This window comes from Psammomys obesus, unplaced genomic scaffold (assembly GCF_907164565.1).
Source record: "Psammomys obesus unplaced genomic scaffold, mPsaObe1.curated_primary_1811, whole genome shotgun sequence".
NCBI classification, from domain to species: domain Eukaryota; kingdom Metazoa; phylum Chordata; class Mammalia; order Rodentia; family Muridae; genus Psammomys; species Psammomys obesus.
In genome coordinates this window covers 11527546-11550443 of record NW_026596069.1, presented here as the reverse complement: position 1 = coordinate 11550443, position 22898 = coordinate 11527546, and the positions used below count along the sequence as shown (strand labels likewise).

At 47.1% G+C, this 22898-nt stretch overlaps 1 protein-coding gene across 5 annotated transcripts in view; it reads left to right on the top strand.

Moving 5' to 3' along the window:
* Window positions 1–4175: 4175 nt before the first annotated feature.
* Fhod3 (formin homology 2 domain containing 3) overlaps window positions 4176–22898 on the top strand; it is a 410013-nt gene continuing 391290 nt past the window's right edge. For all 5 annotated transcript variants that reach the window (XM_055625623.1, XM_055625622.1, XM_055625621.1 and 2 more), the window contains exon 1: window positions 4176–4397. In XM_055625623.1, coding sequence (XP_055481598.1) covers window positions 4233–4397 — 165 coding nt within the window. In that variant the 5' untranslated portion in view covers window positions 4176–4232. The remainder of the gene's footprint in view (window positions 4398–22898) is intronic.

Here is a 22898-nt window from a genome sequence, read left to right as displayed (position 1 = left end):
AAATGAATGGGTTCACGGAGTAAAAACTTCTTTATGTGGACCACCTGTCTGTGTGATCCTCACACAAACAAAAGGTGTGAACTTTACAAGACATCCCACCTGCTGTCTCAAACAAAAGGCTTATCACTGACTCCAGGTGAAGGACAGGGTGAAAATATGTCTTTCAGCTGATGCTCAATAATAAAGCAGCCTGACAGACCAGGGGCTCCCAACAGAGACGGGTGGAAGAAAAAGGAATCCACAAGGTAGCCAAAGCTGGCTACAGACCTGGTTTCCTGGCATATGGTCTCAGGCCTCACTCTCTGAGGGTGAGAGGAGATGTTGCAAGGTTAGCTCTGTTCTCCAAAGTCACACAGTGTCACTTCTACACACTCTTCTTGTGAGAGCAAGTATCAAAGCTATCTTGGTTCAAAGAGTGGGGAGCTGGTATGGTGGTGGTCCGTGCCTTTGACTCCAGCACTCAGTAGGCAGAGGCAGGTGGATCACTGTGGGTTCCAGGCCAGCCAGAGCTGCATAGTAAGACTGTCTTCAGAAACAAGCAAGCAAATAAGCAAGCAAGCAAACAAACAAACACACCAAGGAATGCAGAAATAGTACTCATCTTTTGATGGAAGAAGTGGCCAAGTTATGAAAATATGAAGGGAGTGAGGGAATGAGGGGAATATGAGGGCTATGGAGGAAATGGGGAGGGATATAAGGAGTACAAGAGAAATAGAGGAAATATGAGGTATATGAGGGAAATGGGGGAATATAAGGGGTTTGGGGCAAATGGGAATATGAGGGTGGTGAAATTTGTGGGATATGAGGAACATAGAAGAAATGGGGGCATATGAGTGGTGTGGGGAAATGGAGGAATATGAAAGAAATAGGGGAATATAAACATTGTGGAGCAAATGAGGGGAGTAGGAGGGGTTTGGTGGAAATGAGGGGAAATAGGAGAGGTGTGAGGAAAATGAACATGATATGCAAGAGGAAACTTTACCATTGCCATCTTTGCATAACTCCAACACCACAGTAAGTACAAAGACTCTGAAAAAAGATACTCAGACTCATAAATTTTCTCAAAAACCTGCCCTTTCTAGGTATACTTTTTAGGGTGCATACTTATATCACTCGCAAAAGAAAAAGCAAGAGAAAGAAGCTGTGTTCGTCCCTTTCCTTGTTGCTATGATAAAACACCTGGCAAAGAAACTTAAGGAGGGAAAGGTTTCTTTGGGCTCAAATTAACAGTAAATATTAACCACCACAAATCCAAAAAAAATGTATGAGTGAAATATGGTAAATCATGTCATTAGAGAGGCTGAGGCAGGAACAGTGGTGCATGCATGTAATCTCAGTGCACTGTGTGTGTGTGTGTGTGTGTTGCGGGGCCGGGTAAGGGGAGGAGTGTGGGATGGTGAGACTTGTTGGCCAGCCCATGTAGTGGAATCACTAAGTTCCAGGCTCAATGAGAGACTTTGTCTCAAAAAATAAAGTGGGGAGTGATTGAAGAAGATACCCGACGTTAATCAATCTCTGACCTCTTTATACACTACATGCACACACAAACACAGACACACACATACAGACACCCCATACACACAATGAAAAGAATCTGAGGGCATTTCCCCTCATTTGATAGACAAAAGAGGAACTGCAGAGTTTTTGTATAAAAAGACTAATGTGCATGTCAAAATCTCAGTTATGACTTTGCAATTGAAAAGTTAAAATTATTTATTTTATGTGTATGCCTGTTTTGCTCATACTTATGTCTGTATATTATGTGCATTCTGGAACTGGCGTTATGGACAGTGGTGAGCTGCTATATGGGTGCTGGAAATTGAACCCAAGTCCTCTGCAAGAGCAACAAGTGCTCTTAACCACTGAGCCATCTTTCTAGCCTCCATAGTTGTAATTTGAGGCCAGTGTGGGGTTCATCAATGCCCCTTCCTTGTTTTTGAGATAAGGTATCTTTTTAATTTTTTAAAAAATATTAATTACAGTTTATTCACTTTATATCCCAGCTGTAGCCCCCTCCCTCATTCTCTCCCAATCTCACCCGCCTTCCTTCATCTCTTCCCTGCCCCTCTTTAAGTCAGAGGACCTCCCCTATCAGGTCTCATCAGGACCTGTCTTCCTCTGTGGCCTGGTAAAGCTGCTTTCCTCTCAGAGGGAGGTGGTCAAAGATTCAGCCACTGAGTCCATGTCAGAGACAGTGTCTGTTCCCCTTACTAGGGAAACCCACTTGTATACTGAGCTGCCATGGGTTACATCTGAGCAGGGGTTCTAGGTTATATCTATGAATGGTCCTTGGTTGGAGTATCAGTCCAGAAAAGACCCCTGTACCCAGGCTTTTTGTTGTTGTTCTGTGCCCTTCTTGTGGAGCTCCTGTCCTCTCCAGGTCTTACTGTCTCCCCCTTCTTTCATAAGATTCTCTGCAATCTGCCCAAAGTTTGGTTATGAGTCTCAGCATCTGCTTTGATACACTGCTGGGTAGAGTCTTTCAGAGGCCCTCTGTGGTAGGCGCCTGTCCTGTTTCCTGTTTTCTCCTTCTTCCAATATCCTTCCCGTTTGTCTTTCTGAGTGAGGATTGATCATCTTACCCAGGGTCCTCCTTCTTGCTTAGGCTTCTTTAGGTGTACAGATTTTAGTATGTTTATCCTATATTATATGTCTAATATCCATTCATAAGTGAGTATATACCATGTGTGTCTTTCTGCTTCCTGGATACTGAGATGAGGTCTCTTTATTATGTAGTTGTGGTGGTCCTGGAACTCACTATAAAGACCAGGCTGGCCTCAAACTCAGAGATCTGCCTGCCTCTGCCTCCCCAGGGCTGGGATTAAAAGGTGTGCACTACCATGCCTTGCTCAAATTCTGTTTCAAAAACCTAGTCTCTCTCCACCAATCCAAACAGACTAGGACAAGTGATGAAGGAATCAGAGGCTGTGAAAAAGAGAGTCAAAGGAAATCTCCAGGATAAGGCCCTACGCTGGAACAGGAGGACACACACGCTTGTGGTGGGCAATCCACAGAGAAGGGATCGCGAAAGATGCTAAGTGAAACAAGAGAAAAGGGAGAGGGACCGGTTTTGGAGCTGTCTTGGGTGTGAAGGTGGGATATTGATTATTCGGGCGACCAAGGGGGATTAGGTATCAGTGATGCGGTCCGGGAATGGAAAAGGAGGCGAGTTCTCTTTGAAAACGTAAGGGGTCGCCCGTGAGCGGCAAGGAGATCCAGGAGATACTGCTGCGTGGAGTATTGCCACTCCAGCCTCTGGGAAGAAGGCTGGCTGTCAAGCTACACTCCAAGTCTCAGGGTTGCGAGGGGAAGTCCCCCTACCCCCACAGTTCTTCTCCGTATCGTCACCATTGCGAGATCGGACTAGAAGCACCCCGCTTCCTCTGCCGCAGAAGGTCCAGTTAAAACTTCCAGCGACCGAACTGAGAAGAGGGGTGGTGATGATGGACAGGTTTGACCATAATTTTCAGGCATCTCCCGGGGGGACCGGCTTTGCGGTCGTAGAACCTCGCCTTGCAGCCTGCCAACTCTCACTCCGGGCGTCATTGGGCTCAAGAAATGATGCTGGGATTCCCAGGCTCCTCCTCCTCCTCAGCGTCTTTTCCCTCTAGGGCAAATCTCCTTGGTGTCCTCACCCGGACTCAGGATCGCTTTCTTCTAGTCACAGGGCTGCAGAGATCTTGGCTCCCTCGCCTCTGGTTGCCCAGCAGAGAGACTGGCTCTGTCGCCTTCATCTAAAAAGGATTGTGCTGTGCCCTGTCCCTAGGGGAAATTAGTCCCAAGACTACCTTGTCCAGTGCCCGCGACTAAGGCTGGTGCAGCCGGGACCTGGGCGGCTGGCGCGCGTGAAGAGGGCTCTGCGCGGGGGCGTTCCTGCTCGTTGATCCTTGCTAGGCGCAGGCTGCGGACGCTGCGCCAGTGGCTCTCGCCTTCCCTGTCCCTGCAGCGGTCTCAGAGGTCGGGGAAGCCCGGTCCAGCGCTAGGAAACCGAGCGGGGGAGGAGCCCGAGCGGGAGGGGGAGGAGGAGGGGACTCAGCCCCGCCCCCGGCCCGCCCCCCGTGGCCGGAGTCCGGGCTGCAGCCCGGCGCGCCGTAGCCTGCGAGCCCGCGAGTCTGCTGGCGGCGGCAGCGGCGGTGGCAGCGGCGGCTTCCCCTCCGCACAGACCCGGCGTCCCGGCCTGCGCGGCCCGCTGACCCCGGGGCCCGGGCGCCCCACGGGGGCAGGGATGCATCATGGCCACGCTGGCCTGTCGCGTGCAATTCTTGGACGACACCGATCCTTTCAACAGCACTAACTTCCCAGAGCCCAGCCGGCCACCGCTGTTCACATTCCGCGAGGACCTGGCTCTGGGCACCCAGTTGGCCGGGGTCCATCGGCTGCTGCGGGCGCCGCACAAGGTAAGAGCCGGCGGGGTGATTGGGGAGCAGGGGACGCCACCCCTGCAAGCCGTGTTGTCAGGGTGGGGGCGCTGCAGACGGGTTGGACTGGCCGAGGCCCCGGGGCACGCGCGCCCAAGGGCAGATGCCACCGAGGGTTAGGTTAGAGGGGCTGGGAGCACCCGGAGGCAGGCGCACCGGCTCTCTTTGGCTGGCGGGAAGGACGGCTCTACGCCCTGGTGCAGATCTTTGGACGAGCGGGGCCCAGCAGGTGCCATGCCGGCCGGAGGCGGCGTGCGTCGGGATCTCTGTGGCCTCTCCGTTAGCTCGGCCCGGTGGGCGGGGTGCAACTCGGACGCTGGGGCGATCGGCCTGGGTACCCCGCCTGGCCCTGAGCCAGACGCGGAAAGAAACCAGGGAGCCCCGAAAGATGCCGAGGAAAGCAGCTCTGCCGGGCCTCCCTGGCACTGCGGGCGGCCGGGCGACCCTCACGACAAAGCACGCTTTCCGGGAACACCTCCCCCTCCTCCCTCCGGGAAGGGGCGCGCACTGCGATAGTGTTCACGCTGTCCCGTTTTTTCTTCCGAGGAGCAGGTGGCCTCAGGAACCTTGGAGGAGCAGCCCCTGTGGGAGGAAGGGCGGGGGCGCGGGCAAAGGGCGCACAAAGCCTCGGCCCAGGAGCCCCAAATGAGTGTCCCCTGGGAAGAATGGCGTCTCAGTCCACCCGTTAGAGTTTTCTTTTCTTTTCATGTCTTTTCTTTCTTTTTTAACCCTTTGAAGGAGGCCAGGCGTCTTGCGAAGTGATTGTAAAGAGCCAGGCATTGAAAGCTAATCATTTAGCTCTCCGGGAAAGCCCTCCCTCCCACTTACACAGATGGACTGCACCTTGAAGGCTTTACCTCCTTGCTGTATTTTCTGCTTAGGTCCACATCAAAGTTGAGAGAGAATTAATTCTTTGAGCATCAACGTGGACAAACATTTGGGAGAGAGAACCCTTAATTCCAAGAGCAAAAGTGATTTTGAAAAATCCTCCAGCTTTCTGTTGAGATGTCCACTTGTTTTGAAAGTGGAGGGGCCTGTGGGGAAACCTGAGGGGTTTGGCAATGATGGCCTCTTGCTCTGAGTTCGTCCGTGCTCCCTCCCTCCAACCTAACCAGTAACCCATTTTTTTTTTTTTGAATGAGGAATAGGGCAGATCTCTCTCAGTCCTTCTGTATTGGTGCTGGATGGATTCCTTCTGACCATATAGCACATACGCTGGGAAGCAGTGGCTTATCAGAATCGTTTTAGTAAATTCTTGCCCCTTCTCCGTCAGTGGATTCAGTTAAAAGTTTTCAGTGTCTTCCACTTCATAGTTATTCCATTCATCATGGTCTCCGGTTACAGCGATCTTTTGTTGAAACCACAGAAGCCTCGTAATTGTGGCCCTGTGACCTTGAAGTGGTTTCCTTGGATCTCAAACCCTATATACATGGGTTGACCTTTCAGGCTCCGAACTCAAGTATGTTTTTATGTTTCCATAGTCTTGATCCAGTGTTTCTGGCAGGGCGGGATATCCTCTTCTCTCCCCCCTCGCAACCCTCACCAGAAGCCACAGTGCAGCGGTCGCTGTCAGAACTTTCTAAGGTATCCTGTGGGACACAGACACAAGAAAACCTTTAGCTACCCAGACTCGGTCTTAGAATCTTCTGGCCAAAGACCAGAGCAGTATTTTCATTTGCTTTTATACACTGAAAAGTTTTTGGCACTTAAGAACAGAGCAGGCAGCTGACTATTAGCTAGAGTTCCGCCAAGCAGAATTCAGGGCATCTCCTGACACTGAATTACACCTGCATATCTTTAACATGTTAGTTAGTTTCCATCAACTTAAATGGGGGGGGGGGGGCAATGTTGCGTATCCCAGGCTGACCTCAATCTAGCTAGATATCTGAAGCTACCGCTGAAGTTTTGATCCTCCTGTTTGTGCTTCACAAGTGCTGGGGTTACAGCTGTGCGCCACCACAACCACGTTACTCGGTGCTGGGCATCTTAACAGCTGAGCTGTGTCTCCGGCTCCTCCCGCACACCCTCTTGAAGTTGGATCATCCACCTGAGATAGACAGCGAGCCAGCTGGGAGCACTCTGGGGCCCTAGTTAACCCCACAGAGCTCCATGAAATAGGGCTTTTATTATCCCTGTTTTAGAGGCAAAGAAACAGGTAGAGAGTACCTGGATTGTCTGAGCAGGGAGCCTAACTAGGCCTGTGGGACTGGACACTTCAGTGCTGCTCCGCCCCCCTGAGCAGCTCTGTGGGCGAGGGCAAACGCTATAGACTTCCTGGGCCACCTTATCCATTACCTTGGGAAGTTCGCACTACCACATCTGGGTGCCAGGCCCTTGTGGGCCTGGGGGGTTGGGCAGGTGATGTTACAAGCGTAAAGGGCTTGCAGAATTCCTGGCCTGGCATGGTTCTTAGTCAGAGGTGGGAACACAGAGTCAGGTACAGTGCTGTGGGTTAGCAGCTGGAGGGGTGGGAGTCACTGTCATTCCAGGCTCTTGCCATCAGTGAGTCTTCCCAGGGGTTAGGGAATACTTCTCCTGAGGCAGTGTTCCGAGAATGGCCTTTGCAAGGGGAAGAGAACTGGGGGGGGGGGCGTGAGGGTGGACTCACTTATACTGGCTCCCGGTGTTCTCAGCCTTGTCCTGCAGGTCACAAGCGGAGAAAAGCATAAAGGGTATAAACCTGGGCTTCAGGAGAGCCTGTATGAAAACAAACAAACAAACAAACAAACAAACCAAGGCATTTGAGAATCTAAGGAGAGGCTAATGGTTATGTACAGTGGTGCATGCATGTAATCTCAGTGCACTGTGTGTGTGTGTGTGTGTGTTGCGGGGCTGGGTAAGGGGAGGAGTGTGGGATGGTGAGACAAAACGATCCCTGGGACTTGTTGGCCAGCCCATGTAGTGGAATCACTAAGTTCCAGGCTCAATGAGAGACTTTGTCTCAAAAAATAAAGTGGGGAATGATTGAAGAAGATACCCGACGTTAATCAATCTCTGACCTCTTTATACACTACATGCACACACACACACACAGACACACACATACAGACACCCCATACACAGAATGAAAAGAATCTGAGGGCATTTCCCCTCATTTGATAGACAAAAGAGGAACTGCAGAGTTTTGTATAAAAAGACTAATGTGCATGTCAAAATCTCAGTTATGACTTTGCAATTAAAAAGTTAAAATTGTTTATTTTATGTGTATGCCTGTTTTGCTCATACTTACGTCTGTATATTATGTGCATTCTGGAACTGGCGTTATGGACAGTGGTGAGCTGCTATATGGGTGCTGGAAATTGAACCCAAGTCCTCTGCAAGAGCAACAAGTGCTCTTAACCACTGAGCCATCTTTCTAGCCCCCATAGCTGTAATTTTTAATGACTTAATAATTTGATTTGGGAACATTTTCATTGTGTACTAAGGGCTAGAGAGATTAGAGCTGTGACAGCTACTGTGTTCTAGGTACTTGTCTGATCCAAGAACATTCCTAGGTCTATACTACCTCAAGTTCATGGCTACTGAAGCCAGGGGCTGATGCTAGTGTATGTTATAGCTGAGGACACTAAGCATGGGTGTCACCTGGTCACATGAGTTTGAAACCCCAAAGCTAGCTTCTGACACTGAGCTGGCTCAGTGGAGCTCAATGGCTCCACTTTAGTGTCTTGAATGTTCTCCCAGAAAGCCTGTCAATAACTAGTACCCAGCTTACTGGGCTCATCCTGAGGGTCTACTGTTTAATCCTTTCTCACAATCCTTTGTCTCTGTGGCTACCCACAGAGCCTCAGCTATCCTATCTGTAAAATAACCAGTTGCACCAAGAACTAGGTCTTTGGTGCAGGCACAGGGCGGACTTCACCTGGGCTTCTATTTTGAACCGAACACTCAGGCCTCCTCTGAGCTGATCCAGAATGTGTGTCTTACCATGATACTTGGGTAATTTCAGTAGGAATTACCGCTTGAGTGCACGGGTTACAGGTGAGGTACATCAGACTGTTAGAACATGGGATTCTTACGATCTTCTCTACCTTCAGATAGCTTCCTGAAGGTGATGCCCTGGCCACCCCTTTCTTCGTGTTGCACCTAGAAGCTAAGTCGTGCTAAGACAGGGTGCGCACCATGCTGATTGACAGGCGTTAGTTTTAGAACACAAATCCACCGGTATTATTGCCCTAATGAATTTCCACCTTAATCCTCTTAAGGGACACATCTGTTTGCTACATTACATTGAGATTTTTCAGAGATGAGATCATTAGTAAACTTGGCAAGTGGGTTGTGCCTTGGCATTTTAGGACAGTGCTGTTTAAGAATATTCTATGAATGGCTACTAGTCTAAGCACGGTTGAATCTAACCCCACTGTAATTAGCTCACTTGGTTGGAACCTTGCTATTGAGATCGGGATCATGGGATTGAACCCTTTCTGGGTCAGCTGCCTTTGCTTCATGCATGGCCACAGACCCTGTTGGTAAGCCAGCCAGACATCCAGCAGGTGCTCTCTCAGGGCTCCTTGCGGGTATCTGAGTTGGAACAGAATGACAGCAGACTTGAAAGGGAGGGCGGGGAGGTTGGGGCAGGGCTCCTCTGGAATGAGCTTGTGTTGGAGACTTTCCTGTAGTTAAATGTCATTTAGCCCTGTCCCCAGCCACTGCGGCAGGTGGACAGACAAGGAAACTCCGGTGAACAGCTAAGGACACTGAGGCATAGATAGGTAAGCAGTTTGCCTCAGGCCACGCTGCTTTCAGTGAAGGAGCTGGGATTTAAGGTCGAGTCTTTTTTTACTCTGAAGCCTGTAGCCAACTGTGTCCCATTATTAGAAAACCAGCAGAGCACGTGCTGCTGCTCCTCACCGGGGCGGGGCAGAGCTGCCGCTCCCCGCAGGGGCGGGGCACGTGCTGCTGCTGCCCATGGGGGCGGGGGCAAGGACTGCCGGCCGCAGGGCTCTGCTCTGGTGAGTCCTCCCACGGTTGATGCTCTGTGGGCCTGTGCCTTTTGTCCTTGGAGTCCAGGCTGGGTCCCTCGGCAAAACAACAGGCGTGCCTTCACCCTCCCCCACGGAACTGTGAAATGTTAGTTCTTACTGGTGGCAGCTTTAAACTGATTAACATGCCAGGTCAACTCAGGAACGCCCTTCCCCCATCTTCTTTTCCTTTCCTTGGGTTCTCTCCGGTGGTGAAACTTTCCAGTCCCGTGGGACTTGGCTTTCTTCAGACGGAGGCAGCTACTATTCCTGGTGGGCTCCGCAGCTTATCTGCTGTTCCTCTGACTTCTGTGGCCGCCTTAGGAATATCCCTGTTTAAAACAACCTCTCCCTCTTGGTCCATTTGTAGTGTTGGGTTTGACATACATACTTTTTTGGGTTGGGAAGAGAAGAGGGATAGAGTGAAGTAAGAAAGAAAAAGTGGGGAATATTAAGTCACAGCAAAATGTTAAGCCCCTCCACAGGGATGGCTCAGCAAAATGGAGGACATTACAATTTCCCCATCAAATACATTGTGAAGAAAAAGAAGAGAAGACTAGAAAGAAACAAAGTGAAAAGAAGTTTGAGAGATACATTAACCAATATAAGGCTTTAATTGAAGGCCGAGTCAAACAAACATATTGTTAAAAAAAAAAACTTTGAGATTGGTGGGGAAAAATAAAACATGACTGGCTAGTTGGTAGTGTACATGATTAACTTTTAAAATGACACATTTGCTTACTTATTTTGTGTGGGTGTATACCTGTGTGTGTGTGCAAGGGCCATGGAATGTGCGTGGAGGTCAGAGGTCGGCTTTCAAGAGTTGGTTCTCTCAACCCTGTGGATCTGTAAGTTGAACTCAGGTTGGCAGACTGAGCAGTAGACATATTTTCTGGCCCCACATGACTAATTTTAAGATGAGATAAAACTATGCTGCTATTTTGAAATAAGAATTTGCGTTGTTCAGAGATGTGTACTGAAATATTTGCAGGCCAGATTACAAAACGACTGGAATTTGCTTCAGGATGATCTAAGATTGAGAGGGAGGCAGGTGGGTCAGTGTCCGGGCAGGACCAGGTGGTTCATGGTTAATCTGGACTGTGGTGACGCGGAAGAGAGGTCTGATCTGACGGTGTTTCTTAGGCTTTTGCATATTTAATTTCTTTTTAAGTAAAGAGATGGTCTCCCTTGGATCAGAGCTCTGTCATTAAGCCCCAGTGCTCCCTGAGCACTGTACACTGTGGCCAAGTGAATTTTTTTTTCCTTCCACAATTATGTCTTATTGTATAGCTCCAGCTGGACTTTAACGCACAGTCTTCACCTGCCTGTGCTGACGCTGAGATTTCAGGCATGTGCCTTCATGCCTAGCCTCTGATGAGACTTAATTCTTCCCAGCCTGTCATAGTGACCTTAGGACTTTAGAAAGGCCTCATTTCTGTTGGTCTTCAGAGTGTCTGTTCAGGCTCAGCTGGTCACCATGATGTCAGCAGGTGCCTGTCCCATCACTTGCTGGTTTGGTAAGGGAGGTGCTGAGTGGGGGGGGAATCACCTGGGCTCTTGTATTTTAACCACTAAATAAGACGTGGTCACAGCTGAAATAAATGACACCTTATAGAAAGGTAAACCAGCTCCCCACTGCTGTTGAAGCCTTCGGCAGGCCTCCTGGCCACAAAAGGTCTGATTTCCAGTGAGCCAAAACTGCTTCCTTCCTTCATTCTGGCTCCGAACAGCATCTTGAGGTGTAACAAATGGCAGGGGTATTTTAATGAGTGAAAATGGAAGTCTGTGTATCTTGGCATTTCTGCCATTACCTTCAACTTCTTTTTTTTATGGGCAGACTAAAACATTTGTGGGCTAACTATCAAAAAGGGATAAGACTGATCGCTTGGAAGAAAAAAAAATATCAATTACCAACCAGAAAGTGCATTTCCAGAAGCTTCAGGAGTTTTAGAGATTGTAACAAATGGGATCTACATTGTATCTGTTTATAATGTGGGGCTCCTCACTTCCTCTGGTTTGGTCTGTGTGGGCTCAGGCCTGTCTCAGGCTGGGATTACACTACGCAAGGCTTCCATAGCACCTTTTTATCAGTTAGTTTTATAGTTTAGAAATTAAAGTGTTGAACTCCAAGGTGAAATGTTTAAGGACTAATGTTAGGAAAAACATCAATAACTTTTTGAACTAACTGAAACTGGAAAAAGAAAAAATTGAGGGCTCAGTAAGAAGCAGTACCCCTTAGGTTTGTCGGAAAGGGAGCAAATTAGTTTCTCAAGGGCCTCATCAAATACTTTTTTTTTGCATTCTTGAAACAGAAAAAAACAAGGAGGAAGCTTCCCTACTGTTCATAGGGTTCCTCTCCTTTTCCACACTCTGCTGTTTTCTGAAAGGGTAGAGGCTTAAGAAAATTACAGGATAGGTCCAAGGTGTTTTTAAAAACTTGTTTAATTAAGAGATTGTACGTCTGTGTATGTGTGTGTATCTGTGTGGGTACATGCCACATGTATGTGGGTAATCTGTGAAGGCCAGAAGATGGCATCTGATCTCTTGGAGCTGGAGTTACAGGTGGTTGTGAGCCACTCCATGTGTGTGCTGGGAACTGAACTCAGGATGGGCAAGCACTGTCAACCACTGAGACCTCCTCTCTGGAGCCACCGAGGCATCTTTCACTCGTTGAACAGATGCAAAGGGCAGCTTGGCTTTTAGAGCAAATGACTGATAGATGTATGAGTTCCTTTATTGCCGCTGTGTCTAAATATAAAAACCAAAACAAAAAAAGAAACCCCAGAAAACCCTCTAAATCCCCCAAGCCAAAAGCAAGCAAAACAAACAAACAAACAAACAAACAAAAAGACAACTTATGGGAGGAAGAGGCTCCTTTGGCTTATGGTCCGGGTCTTGCAGCCTGTCATGGTAAGGAAGATGGGACGCCTGTCTGTGGAGGTGGAAGGCTGCTTACTATATCTTGGTCGATCAGGAAGCAGAGAGGGAGGCCGAGTGTTCAGCTGGCTTTCTCCTTTTTGTCTTCTTTTTTCGTGTAGTTTAGGACTCCTCTACCCATGGAAAGCTGCTGCCCATGTCCAGTGTAGGTCTCTCTCAGTTAATCTTCTAGGAGATGCTCAGCCACCCCCCCCCCCCCCAGAGGTGCTCTTTACTTGTGCCCTAGACACGGCTCAATCCGATCAAGTTAACCACGGTGGCCGAATGTTTCTGGAATGAATGGCGAGAGCTGACACGTACGAAACAAGCGACTTGCCCTGAGAGGTGTGTTCTTGGAAGACAGAATGAGGAGGGGGTCCTTCTGACCAAACTAGGGTCATGCATAGCACTGTAGCTACTCCCCAGCCACGGTTTTAGGGAAGGCAGTTTATCTCTGCAGCACTGCAGTCACCTGGCAACTTGTAGCTATGACTTAAGGTCATCTTTTCCAGTCCCGAGTTTGTTACAAGGGTGAGTCTGGTGTCAGTGGGAACAACCCATGACTCATACACATGAGCATTCGGTAGCCTTGGCTTTGGGACAACTGACACAATTTTCTTCTTCTCTTCTTTTCCTCACTGTTCTTAAGTGAAAGAAAATTTAGTATAGTTAATAGCACTACACCCAGAACAATCTAGCTTTTTTTATTCCTTGTGAACAGTGACAGACTTCTTGGCAGGGGGGGAGGGGAGGAGTCATTGCTGCATGGCAGATGGAGGGAAGGGAATAGATATTGTAGGAAAACAGTATTGATGTTGTGCTGGTTAATTCAGATTGTCCATTTGGTTGAAATATGGAACACCTGAGGGATTAGTGAATTGTACCAGTTAGGGCATTTCCAGAGAGAATTAACTGATGGGGGATGTGGGCAGCTACCCAATGGCAGGGTCTTGGACTGGACTGAATAGAAGAGAAACTAGATGAGAACCAACATGTTTCTGCTTCCTGGCATGGGTCACTATGAAGCATATTGTCAACCCAGCCTCTGGACTGGTCACTTCTGCAGACTTAGGATGTGTTTCTGGCTCCCATTGTCTTGCCTTTTTATACTATCTGGTGACTCTACTGTGCTCTGCATGGTCTTTTGCGTTCAGTGTTGATGTCTTCCAAGGTGAAGGCTTCCTCCTGGCCTTGGAGAAGCCGTGAATAGGCAGAAAAGAAAAGACTAGAGAGAATCAGATATGTTCCATTTAATGAGAAGCAGCAGACCGGGCAGGAGGCTTATATGCTCATGTCCGGAGGAAAGAGGTATCTAAAAATGATGGTTGGAACACTTCATTCCTCTGTGCCAAAACCTCCCAGAAGCCCCTTGTTATTCAAGGAAAACTCCAAAGCCCTTGAGTGGCTAGTCTACTGCTTCAAGGGGCTGAGTATTATTATTTCTTCTTGTGTGTGTGGTACACGCTCACATGCATATGCCTGCACATGCCTTGTTCTCTGTTCACTACAGTTCTTTAGAGCTGTGAATTTGAGCTATATTTGTGAACTAAGGGTGATGGGTTTAGAGAGGCTATCCTAGCTAAGTTAGAGTTCCTGAGAGAAGATGCAAGGAAGGATTCAGAGCCCTTCTACAATGAGACACAGAGTGAGCCTGCATCTAGGTTTCAGAGACAATAGAAAACCATATCAAAGAAATGCCAGTCACTGTTCTTATCACCTGAGTGGACTGTTTGGAACACTTCCACATCTCACTGTAACTTGTATATCCATGAACATAAAGTACAGGAATATATCTGAGCATGTTGTAAGTTATCAAATGTTTTTTAGGCATGCACTCTTTAATGACAGCATGGTAACATAATCCCTTCCTGGACCATGATCCATGTAATGACTGCTCCCAGACCGTGAGAGAAAGCACTCCACTTCCTGTAATGTTTAACTTGCCCTGGGCTTGTGCATGCATGCATGAATGAACCATGGAATATCTAGGTAGTTGGCAATAAAGAAACAACAAGTAATTCTAAAATACATTTACCTATAGAACCTCCCTCACAAATCTTTGTGCCCAAATCTGCTTATTTCCTTAATTAAATTCCTAGATGTTTAACTGCTTGCTGAGTTGAAACATCAAGATCTCATCTTCGAGGAAGGAGATTTCTCCACTGTAGACAATGGAGATGTCTGGAAGGGTGGTCTCTGGGACAGAGTAGAGATAGTAGAGAGATGGGCAAGCTCAGGGACAGATTGATGTCCTTTTCTCTTGACTGTTGTGTCACCTCTGAGCGTGACCCAGAGATGACTGATAGAAACCTGAAGAAGTGATGTGTGTGTATCTCACTGCTTCCCCCCTCCCCCAATCAAAGGGCCCCATTGTGCCAGGTAGTCTCAGCTGTGCACTGACCTGTGAGCTCTCTGCCAAGGACTCGCTAGTTCTTACTGTGTTCAGTGTCTATGTCCCCCAGCAATGTTCAAAGCCCAGCAGGAAGCCACACATCTGAAGACTTTTGAGGTTTTGGTATGTAACTGGCTCTAGTAAATATTTTTAATATTTGAAAGAATGATATTAGGTGGGAAAAATTCTACACATAAAATGCTTGTACCCATGGTAGGTCTCTGCTCCTCAAGAGCTTATATTCTCAGACCTTTGTCAGAGCTATAATCTACCAACATGATTACTGAAGGTGAGTGTGGCAGGACCCACTTCACTGTGTCCAGTCCCCAGACAAGAAAGCCTAACTTAGGCCGAAGGCTCAGGTTGGCAAGGGGGAGACACATGTTCCTGCAGGGGTCATTTTCTGTTACATTGGGTTGGTATTCTCACACCACAGAGAACCACTTAACATTTCTGTGTTTCACTAAAACTCTGCTATCTGTGACTATAAAATGGTGCACCTGGATATTGTCCTGAGTTATCAGATATAGGGTGTGTCATTTTCAATGACAGCTTAAGAACCCAGCAGGCATTCATGATGCTAGATCTGCCTGCCCAGTGGCTCTTCTCTTTTACTCCCAGACACATATGTGGAGCAGTTTGCATGGTGGACACTTGGGAGCCTACCTGGGGACTGCTCTAGGCCTGGGTCAGGAGTTCTGTGATGGAGGAGGACATCTGACTAGAATTAAAGCTTACTGTCCAAAATGGAGAAGCATCACTTCTTTAAAAAAATTTATTTATTCTTCTCTCATACAGTACATGACAACCTTAGCTTCCCCTCCCTCCACTCCTCACTCCCAAAGCCCCCCTCTGCTCCATATTCACCTGCCCATCTTCCCCTGGGAAAGAGCAGGGCTCATACAGACATCAATAGAACATACAACAAGATACAATAAGACCAGCCATAAACCCTGACATCAAGGCTGAGCAAGGCAACCCAGCTGGAGGAAAAGGATTCCAAAAGCAGGCAAAAGAGTCAGAGACACCAGTGTTCCCACTGTCAGGAGTCTCCCCCAAATATCAAGCCAACAATCATGGCATATATGCAGAGGATCTATTGCAGCCCCATACAAGCTCTGTGATTGCTGCTTCAACCTCTGTGAGTCCCCATGAACCCTACTTAGTTGGTTCCTCGGCCTGGAAACACTACTCCTTAAGCCAGGTTACCCTCATTGCTTTGTTCCTGAACACTGAGTCATAGTGCTGCCTGTGCTGAGTGTTAGGGAGAAGACTGCTGTGTTTGTGTGAGAGATAAGGGACCCCCCACCCACAAGGCCACCGAGGCTGCCTTAACTATTATTAGGGGATTTGGAATGGTAGGAATTGTGACCATGGAGACTAACTATTCTTTCCATACCTGTTTGTTTGTTTGTTTGTTTTCATTTATTGAGATGGGGTCTCATGTGACTGAGACTGGCCTTGAACTCACTATATAGTCAAAGAAAGCATTAAACTCCTGGTCCCCCTGTCTCTACCTCATACGTGATGGGATTAGAGGCATGTGCCTCCATGCCCAGTTTTCACACTTGGATATTCTGAGTTTTGTCCACCACAGAGGTGCTGGGTAGGATTTTGTTACCAGTGCTAACAGTCATTTTGGGGGTACTGATTTTTGGGGACTTCCTTCTTTGTTAGATCTTAGCAGTAGGCTGAAGACATAATCAGGCTGACTTCTGATAGCAGCCTCTGTAAACCTTCCAGAGCTAGCAGTACCCAGGTGGGTGCTGTGTGGGCAGCTGGGGCCTGCAGTTGGGATAGCTTGGCCAGTCTTCCATGCATCCTCCAAGCTCATCCACGTATGTGTCAAGGAGTGGGAGCAGGGCTACTCTGTTGAGCAGTCCTCTCCAGAACAATAGAAATGTGAATGTTTTTTTTTCTCTTCTCTTTTCTTTCTTTCCTTTTTTTTTTTTTCTTCCTCAGAACTGTGTGCATTTTTGTGGACAATGATTCATCACTGAGTATGCCAGTAATAGAACCATGGCATGTCTGCACAGTTTATAAGACACTGGGACATGTGTTAGCCTGGTTAGTCCCTACACAACCTTTGAAAGGGGCAACATGGTACATTTAGGCCTCCATTCCAGAGATAAGAGAACTGCAGCATTTGTGACAGATGCATGTAAAACATCTCCTCAAAGGAAACATCTTCTCAAAGGAAACAGCTTTTTAGAGAAAACATCCCCTCACAGAAAATAACTTCCACAGGAAACAGCTTCTCAAAGGAAATACAGGCTCACAGGAAACAGCCTCTCATAGAAAATGGCCTCTTACAGGAAACAGCTTCTCACAGGAAATGGCCTATCACAGGAAATGACCCCTTAAAGGAAACAGCCTCTCTCAGGAAATGGCCACTGACAGGAAATAGCTTCTCACAAGAAACAGCCCCTCACAGGGAATAGCCTTTCACAGGAAACAGCCCCTCACAGAAATGGCCTCTCATGGGAAATGGCTTTTCAAAGGAAACAACCCATTTAGGAAATGACCCCTTACAAGGCAATGAAACTTGAATTTGGCCTATTCTTCCCTTTATGTCTCTCTGTTGAGAAAGCCCCTTCACGATCTGACAGAGATAAGGGTGAAAAAGGTTGACATCCAGAGAAGTATGCAGAGAGAAGACAATGGAGGAATACATTTAAGCTGAGTTTACTTGATGTTATATGCCATGAGTTGGTGATGGTTTTTCTGTGGGCTATGGGATGTTTTGAAGTCAGAAGCTTCCCTTTATCAACACTACCGACCTTAGGAGTGTGAAATTCCCCATTTATTATGAGTTTTGGTTGGGGAGATAAATCACCAGAATAATAAAAAGTGGAGTACTGATAGAAGGAGATGACAGGCCATCAGAGCTACAGCAATGGCAGACTTGAGGAAAAACCATGTGGACTGCAAAGTCCACAAAGTGTGTGGGAATGAGGATGAGGTTTGAATGTGGAAAAGGAGAATGGATGGTGTTCGTTACAGGTAAATAGATACTGATAAAACCTGGGAGTCGGATGGAGGAGATGACCCGCAGCACTGAGCTGTGAGAAGAATTTAAGAACCTGAGTGGAGAGCAAACAATTTCAAATGTTACTTTCATTCTGTCCAAAAGACACACACTGGAAAACAAGAGGGAAGGCAGAAGAAAAACAGGAAGATGGGAAGAAAAATATTACGAGGAGCAAATGAAGGAAAGAGAAGAGGGCCAGATGGATGGATAGACAGTCGCCGAAAGGCCATGTGCCAAGGCAACATGGGAAAAAGGAAAAAGAGTGCTATGCCTCGGGCATGTGCAGGGAAGGCAGGACTCCTGCCACTCATAGGCTGGGCCTCTTTTATTTTCTGATAAGTTGATTGTTCAGATATTAGCTAGTGAAGACCCTTTTCTGGGGGACTTTTTGTTTCTTTCTCCATCTTAGAGATGTTTGTGGCCTGGTGTCAGATTCTCAGAGAGCAATAAAGAGCAGCATGGAAGGGTAATAAGATGATGGTGGCTCCTCTCCATCTGACAGGCCTGTGTTCACTATGCCCATTCCTACTCCATCCACCTCTATGGGCTCTGGGCATCATACCCAAGGTCTCACATATGGTAGGCAAGTACCCCACCACTGAGCAACAGCCCCACTCTGCTGTGTTTGTCCTCCTAAAGGCTTGAACAGCATTGTCTCCCTCGCAGGCTGTTGAACAGAAAAATCAGGACAGGATCTCTCCTTCATTGCATGCCGCATACCTATGTGGCTTTCCGTCCCAGCTGTGTGAGCGACAGCAGGCTGTGCCCATTCTCCTGTGTCCCCAAATATCTCAGCAAATTCTCCCTATCTACCCCTGTGGCCACCATAGTGTTCCTACTGCCAGGACAGGCCTTGACTATAAATGCAATGATGAAGCAGACCCTTCAGGTTTAGTCCCACTCCACATACTTCTTTACCTGCCCTCCCATGCTCGGCTCTCCTCTTCTCACAGAGAAGCCAATCCCTTTCTTCTGTCATTATTCTTCACCTCCCTCTGGGATACATTCTCTAGCATTTATATGGCCTATAGCCTCCTTCATACAGACAAACCCTACTCCTTGGCCCCTGGGTCCAGTTTTCCATCTTTTTCCCATGAGCACCTCAGGCCTTCCTTATTTAAGCTCTACTGTCTTTTGTCATGGCCCCTCCTGTTCCACTCCAGCTTCTGTATTCATTATTGCAGTGTGAGTCCTTTAGTAGTACTTGCCAATTTTGGTCAGTGTCCGTCCGTCCTTCCTTCCTTCCTTCCTTCCTTCCTTCCTTCCTTCCTTCCTTCCTTTCTTTCTCTCTCTCTCTCTATTTCTTTTTTTCTTTTTTTCATCTTTCTGCTCCTCATGTCCTTTGAATGTTGACCTGTTAGGGTCCTGTTAGGATACTCCTTCTCTGTACAGTCTACTCTTTTCTGGGAGGCTTCATGGACTTTCCAATGACCATCTGGTCCATCTTTCTTTCTGGGCCTGAAAACTAATGCCCAGATCTCCCTTGGGCAAGTCCTCTTAGACATTCTGCAGATGTTGAATACACAGCGTGTCTAGATCAGACCTTCCTTTCCTGTAGACATGTGCTGCCTCAGTGAATAGCATTATCAGCAAGTTGCCCAGACCAAGAGGCTCTCCCTGGTTCTCCCTCTATCAGTCCTTTCATTCTGTTGTTCCCACTGTGTCTTAGAATTCTTCTCTCTCCATTCCATGTGGTGTTGTACCCATGTAGAGTAAGCTCAATGTTTGTTAGGTGACTAAAAAATAAGACTGAATCATGGGAGAATTGCTCAAACAAAATGGGACCTATGTTTATTCTGCTCTGGATATAAATCAGTGGGAAAATATCATACCTCTAGACAATTGTTTTTATTATCTCCCATCAATTTTTGGGTCAGGAATTTGGAGGTGCTCACTGAGGTGGTGCCTGGCCTGGGTTCCTCTCAGAGGGTGTTCTCCCATTGTCCTGGTCCTGGTGCTGGTGTGGGGCTGAGAAGGTGTGAATAGCTTTTCCTCTTTCTCTGTGGTCTCTCTACTGGGTCTCCCTAACATAACGGCTTCCTGGAGCTGGACTTCTTGTATATCAGTTTTAGGTTCTAGTGATAACCAGAGCCAGAGGAGTGCCAGAATGCTGTCACCTTTTTCTTAATGCCATGCATTAGGTGCACATCCTAAGGCTCGCCTTATTCAAGGGCAGAGACTCAAACATCATTGTTTTGTAGGAGCAATGCTGAAGAATTAGTGAACTTCAATCATGTATACAGTGGGAAATTCAGTTGTATTTTAGTGTACAGCTCTGTCAATTTTAACATGTCAGAAGCCTTTGAAACTAACAGGGTGTGTTCATTTGTGGTCATGTTCTCTTCTTCCTTCCTTCTTTCCTTCCTTCCTTCCTTCCTTCCTTCCTTCCTTCCTTCCTTCCTTCCTTCCTTTCCTTCTTTCTTTCTTCCTGTTTTGTTTTTTGAGACATGGTTTCTCTGTGTAGCCTTGGCTGTCCTGGACTTGCTTTGTACACTAGGCTAGCCTGGAACTCACGGAGATCTGCCTGCCTCTGCCTCCCTCAGTGCTGGGATTACAGGCATGCGCCACCGTGCCCAGATTCATGTACTCTTTTTATCTCCATATCCCTAGTGGACACTGATCTCTCCTGAGAGTTTTCCCCAGAACGCTCTGTGAGTAGAGTCATTGTGTATATGATCTTTTGAAATTGGCTTCTTCACTCTGTATAATGCACTTCAGAGCCATCTAAGTTGTTGGGTGTGGTAACGATCCATTTGTTTTTATCACTGGGTTTATGTATGTTTCTACCATAATCTGTGCATCAATTTGCTCATTGAAGGATATTTATATTATGTAGAGATTTTGTGTAAACCAAAGCTTTTTTAAATGGTAAATTCTTAGATGTTGAATTGTTTTCAGCCAAAGCAGCATTACCTGGCTTTCTTTGTAGATAGGTGTCCTCGAGGAGAAATTGCTGAGTCTTGGACTTCAGATTCTAAGTACCTTTTGAAACTCTGCCTAGAAATCACTGTTCACAGCTGCTTGACTGTTCTCTTCATTAAGTCTTCTGAGGCCCTGCTGTGGATGAATCCTGAGATAAGATTCTGGTATCCCCATGTGGCTTTGTCACCTTGAGCTATGACATTACCTAGCACTTGCTGTGTACACTCATCCTATAGATTATTTCCTGCCATCTACTCTTCTTAGGTGTGTTTGCTTCTTTTTTTTCCTAAAGCTTTCAGATGATCTGTTAAGTTGCTAATATGGAATCTCTCCAATTTCTTAATGAGGGCACTTAGTGCTATGAACTTTCCTCTTAGCACTGCTTTCATGGTGTCCCATAAGTTTGGGTAAGTTGTGCCCTCATTTTCACTGAATTCTAGGAAGTCTTTAATTTGCTTATTTATTTCTCCCCTCACTCAGTGATCATTGAGCAGGGAGTTGTTCAGTTTCCATGAGTGTGTAGGCTTTTTGTTATTGCTGTTGTTGTTGAGGTCCAGCTTTAATCCATGGTGACCTGATAAAGAACAATGGGTTAATTCAGTTTTCATGTATTGGTTGAAGTTTGCTTTGTGACTGACTATATGGTCAATTTTGGAGAAGGTTCTGTGTGATGCTGAGAAAAAAAGTATATTCTTTTGTGTTCGGGTGAAAAGTTATGTAGATATCTACAGCTTTCCAGAGGGACAGTGTCCATGACTGAGCTTTGAAGAGGCTAATTTCTCAAATCCCAGGGTACATAGATCTCCAGAATCTCATCAGTCATCAAAATACAGTCAGCCCTCTGGATTGCAGGGGGTCTATGAGGGTTCAACCAACCGTGGATCTAGAATATTAGAAAAAGAAGCACTGTGCTGAGCAGTTGCTTTGGTGGTCACTCCCTCAACAATGCAGTATGATGACTATTCATAGACCACCTATGTTGAATCAGGTAGTGTTTGCATTATAGAGGTGACTCCCAGTGTATGAGAGGGAGCTTACATGGTTTGTAGGCAAACACTATGCTGCTTATGCAAGAGACTCTGGTGTCTGTTGGGACAGGGTAGGGGCGGGGAGGGTCCTGAAGCCAGTTCCCCGCAGGCACTGAGGGACTGAGCTGGCATTAAACAAAGCATCCAGAACACTTGGAGTTATTATTATTTTTTTTATTGCACATCAAGATGAAATGAAGAGTAATGGAGGTGTGTGGCCAGCTGGATGTGGTTTTTGGCTTCCTCTCTTGGCCACCCAAGAATCTGAATCTGCCGAGTATGTCCAGACTTTACTCCTAACAGGTAGCCCTTATCCAAAGGCTTCAGGCTGTCTTGTTTACATAGTATGTAGATACTTGTGCCTATTTTCTTTATGGGTGAAAGTGAGGGGCTTTTGCAGGATATTGGGGGGTGGCTGTTAAGGTGAATCTGGAGAGCTTGGCTTGCCTGAAAATTTTGAACTTTGCTTGTAACATTGGAATTTGTGAACAGCCCTTTGGTCAGAGGCCACATTTTCACATCAGCCACAGGAGAGGACTTAGAAAAAGTCCAGAACCCCTGTGCTCAAATCTGCAGCCCATCTCATCAGTTGGTTCTTCCGGTGGCCTGAGAATATGTGCAAATGCTGTGATCCTCCCCACATTTGCATCCCTGCAGGTCCTAGGGATGTTTCCTGCTCAGTCTGGCTAACCCACATCATAGTAGCCCAGACTTCTGAAGCCATGATTGGGTATCCTAACTGAGTATCCATGCCTCAACCTTGGGAACCTCCTGTTCCATCATCCTCCCCTAAGTAACAAGAAGTGTCCAGAAGTGGCTGCTGTTTCCCTTCATTGCTGCTTCTGCATGCATCTTGCTAGGCCCAGCCAGCCAGAGTAAGACCTCAGCTAATCCTGGGGGAGCCAAACAGAGAGGAGGGAGGGAGTGGCCCCAGGCCTGAGGTTTCTTTGTATCTCAGGGCTCTTGTGTCTTTAAGCCTATCTGGTTCCTTTACCCTCTCAGCCATTTCTCTTACTAAATAAACAAAACAACTTCTCAGCCTGCCTGGTCCCCATGGAAAAGTGTGCTGGGCTCTATTAAGTGAACAGATACAGCTCTGCAATGTCTTAACAATTTAAATTTCATTATTCAGTACAGTGTTTATCTGGGGATCAGAGTTTGCCAAAGCTGGAGGACAGTGTCGGGGCCCAAGGGTTCTGACTAGGCTCACAAGAAATGGAGAGCAGCAGTTGA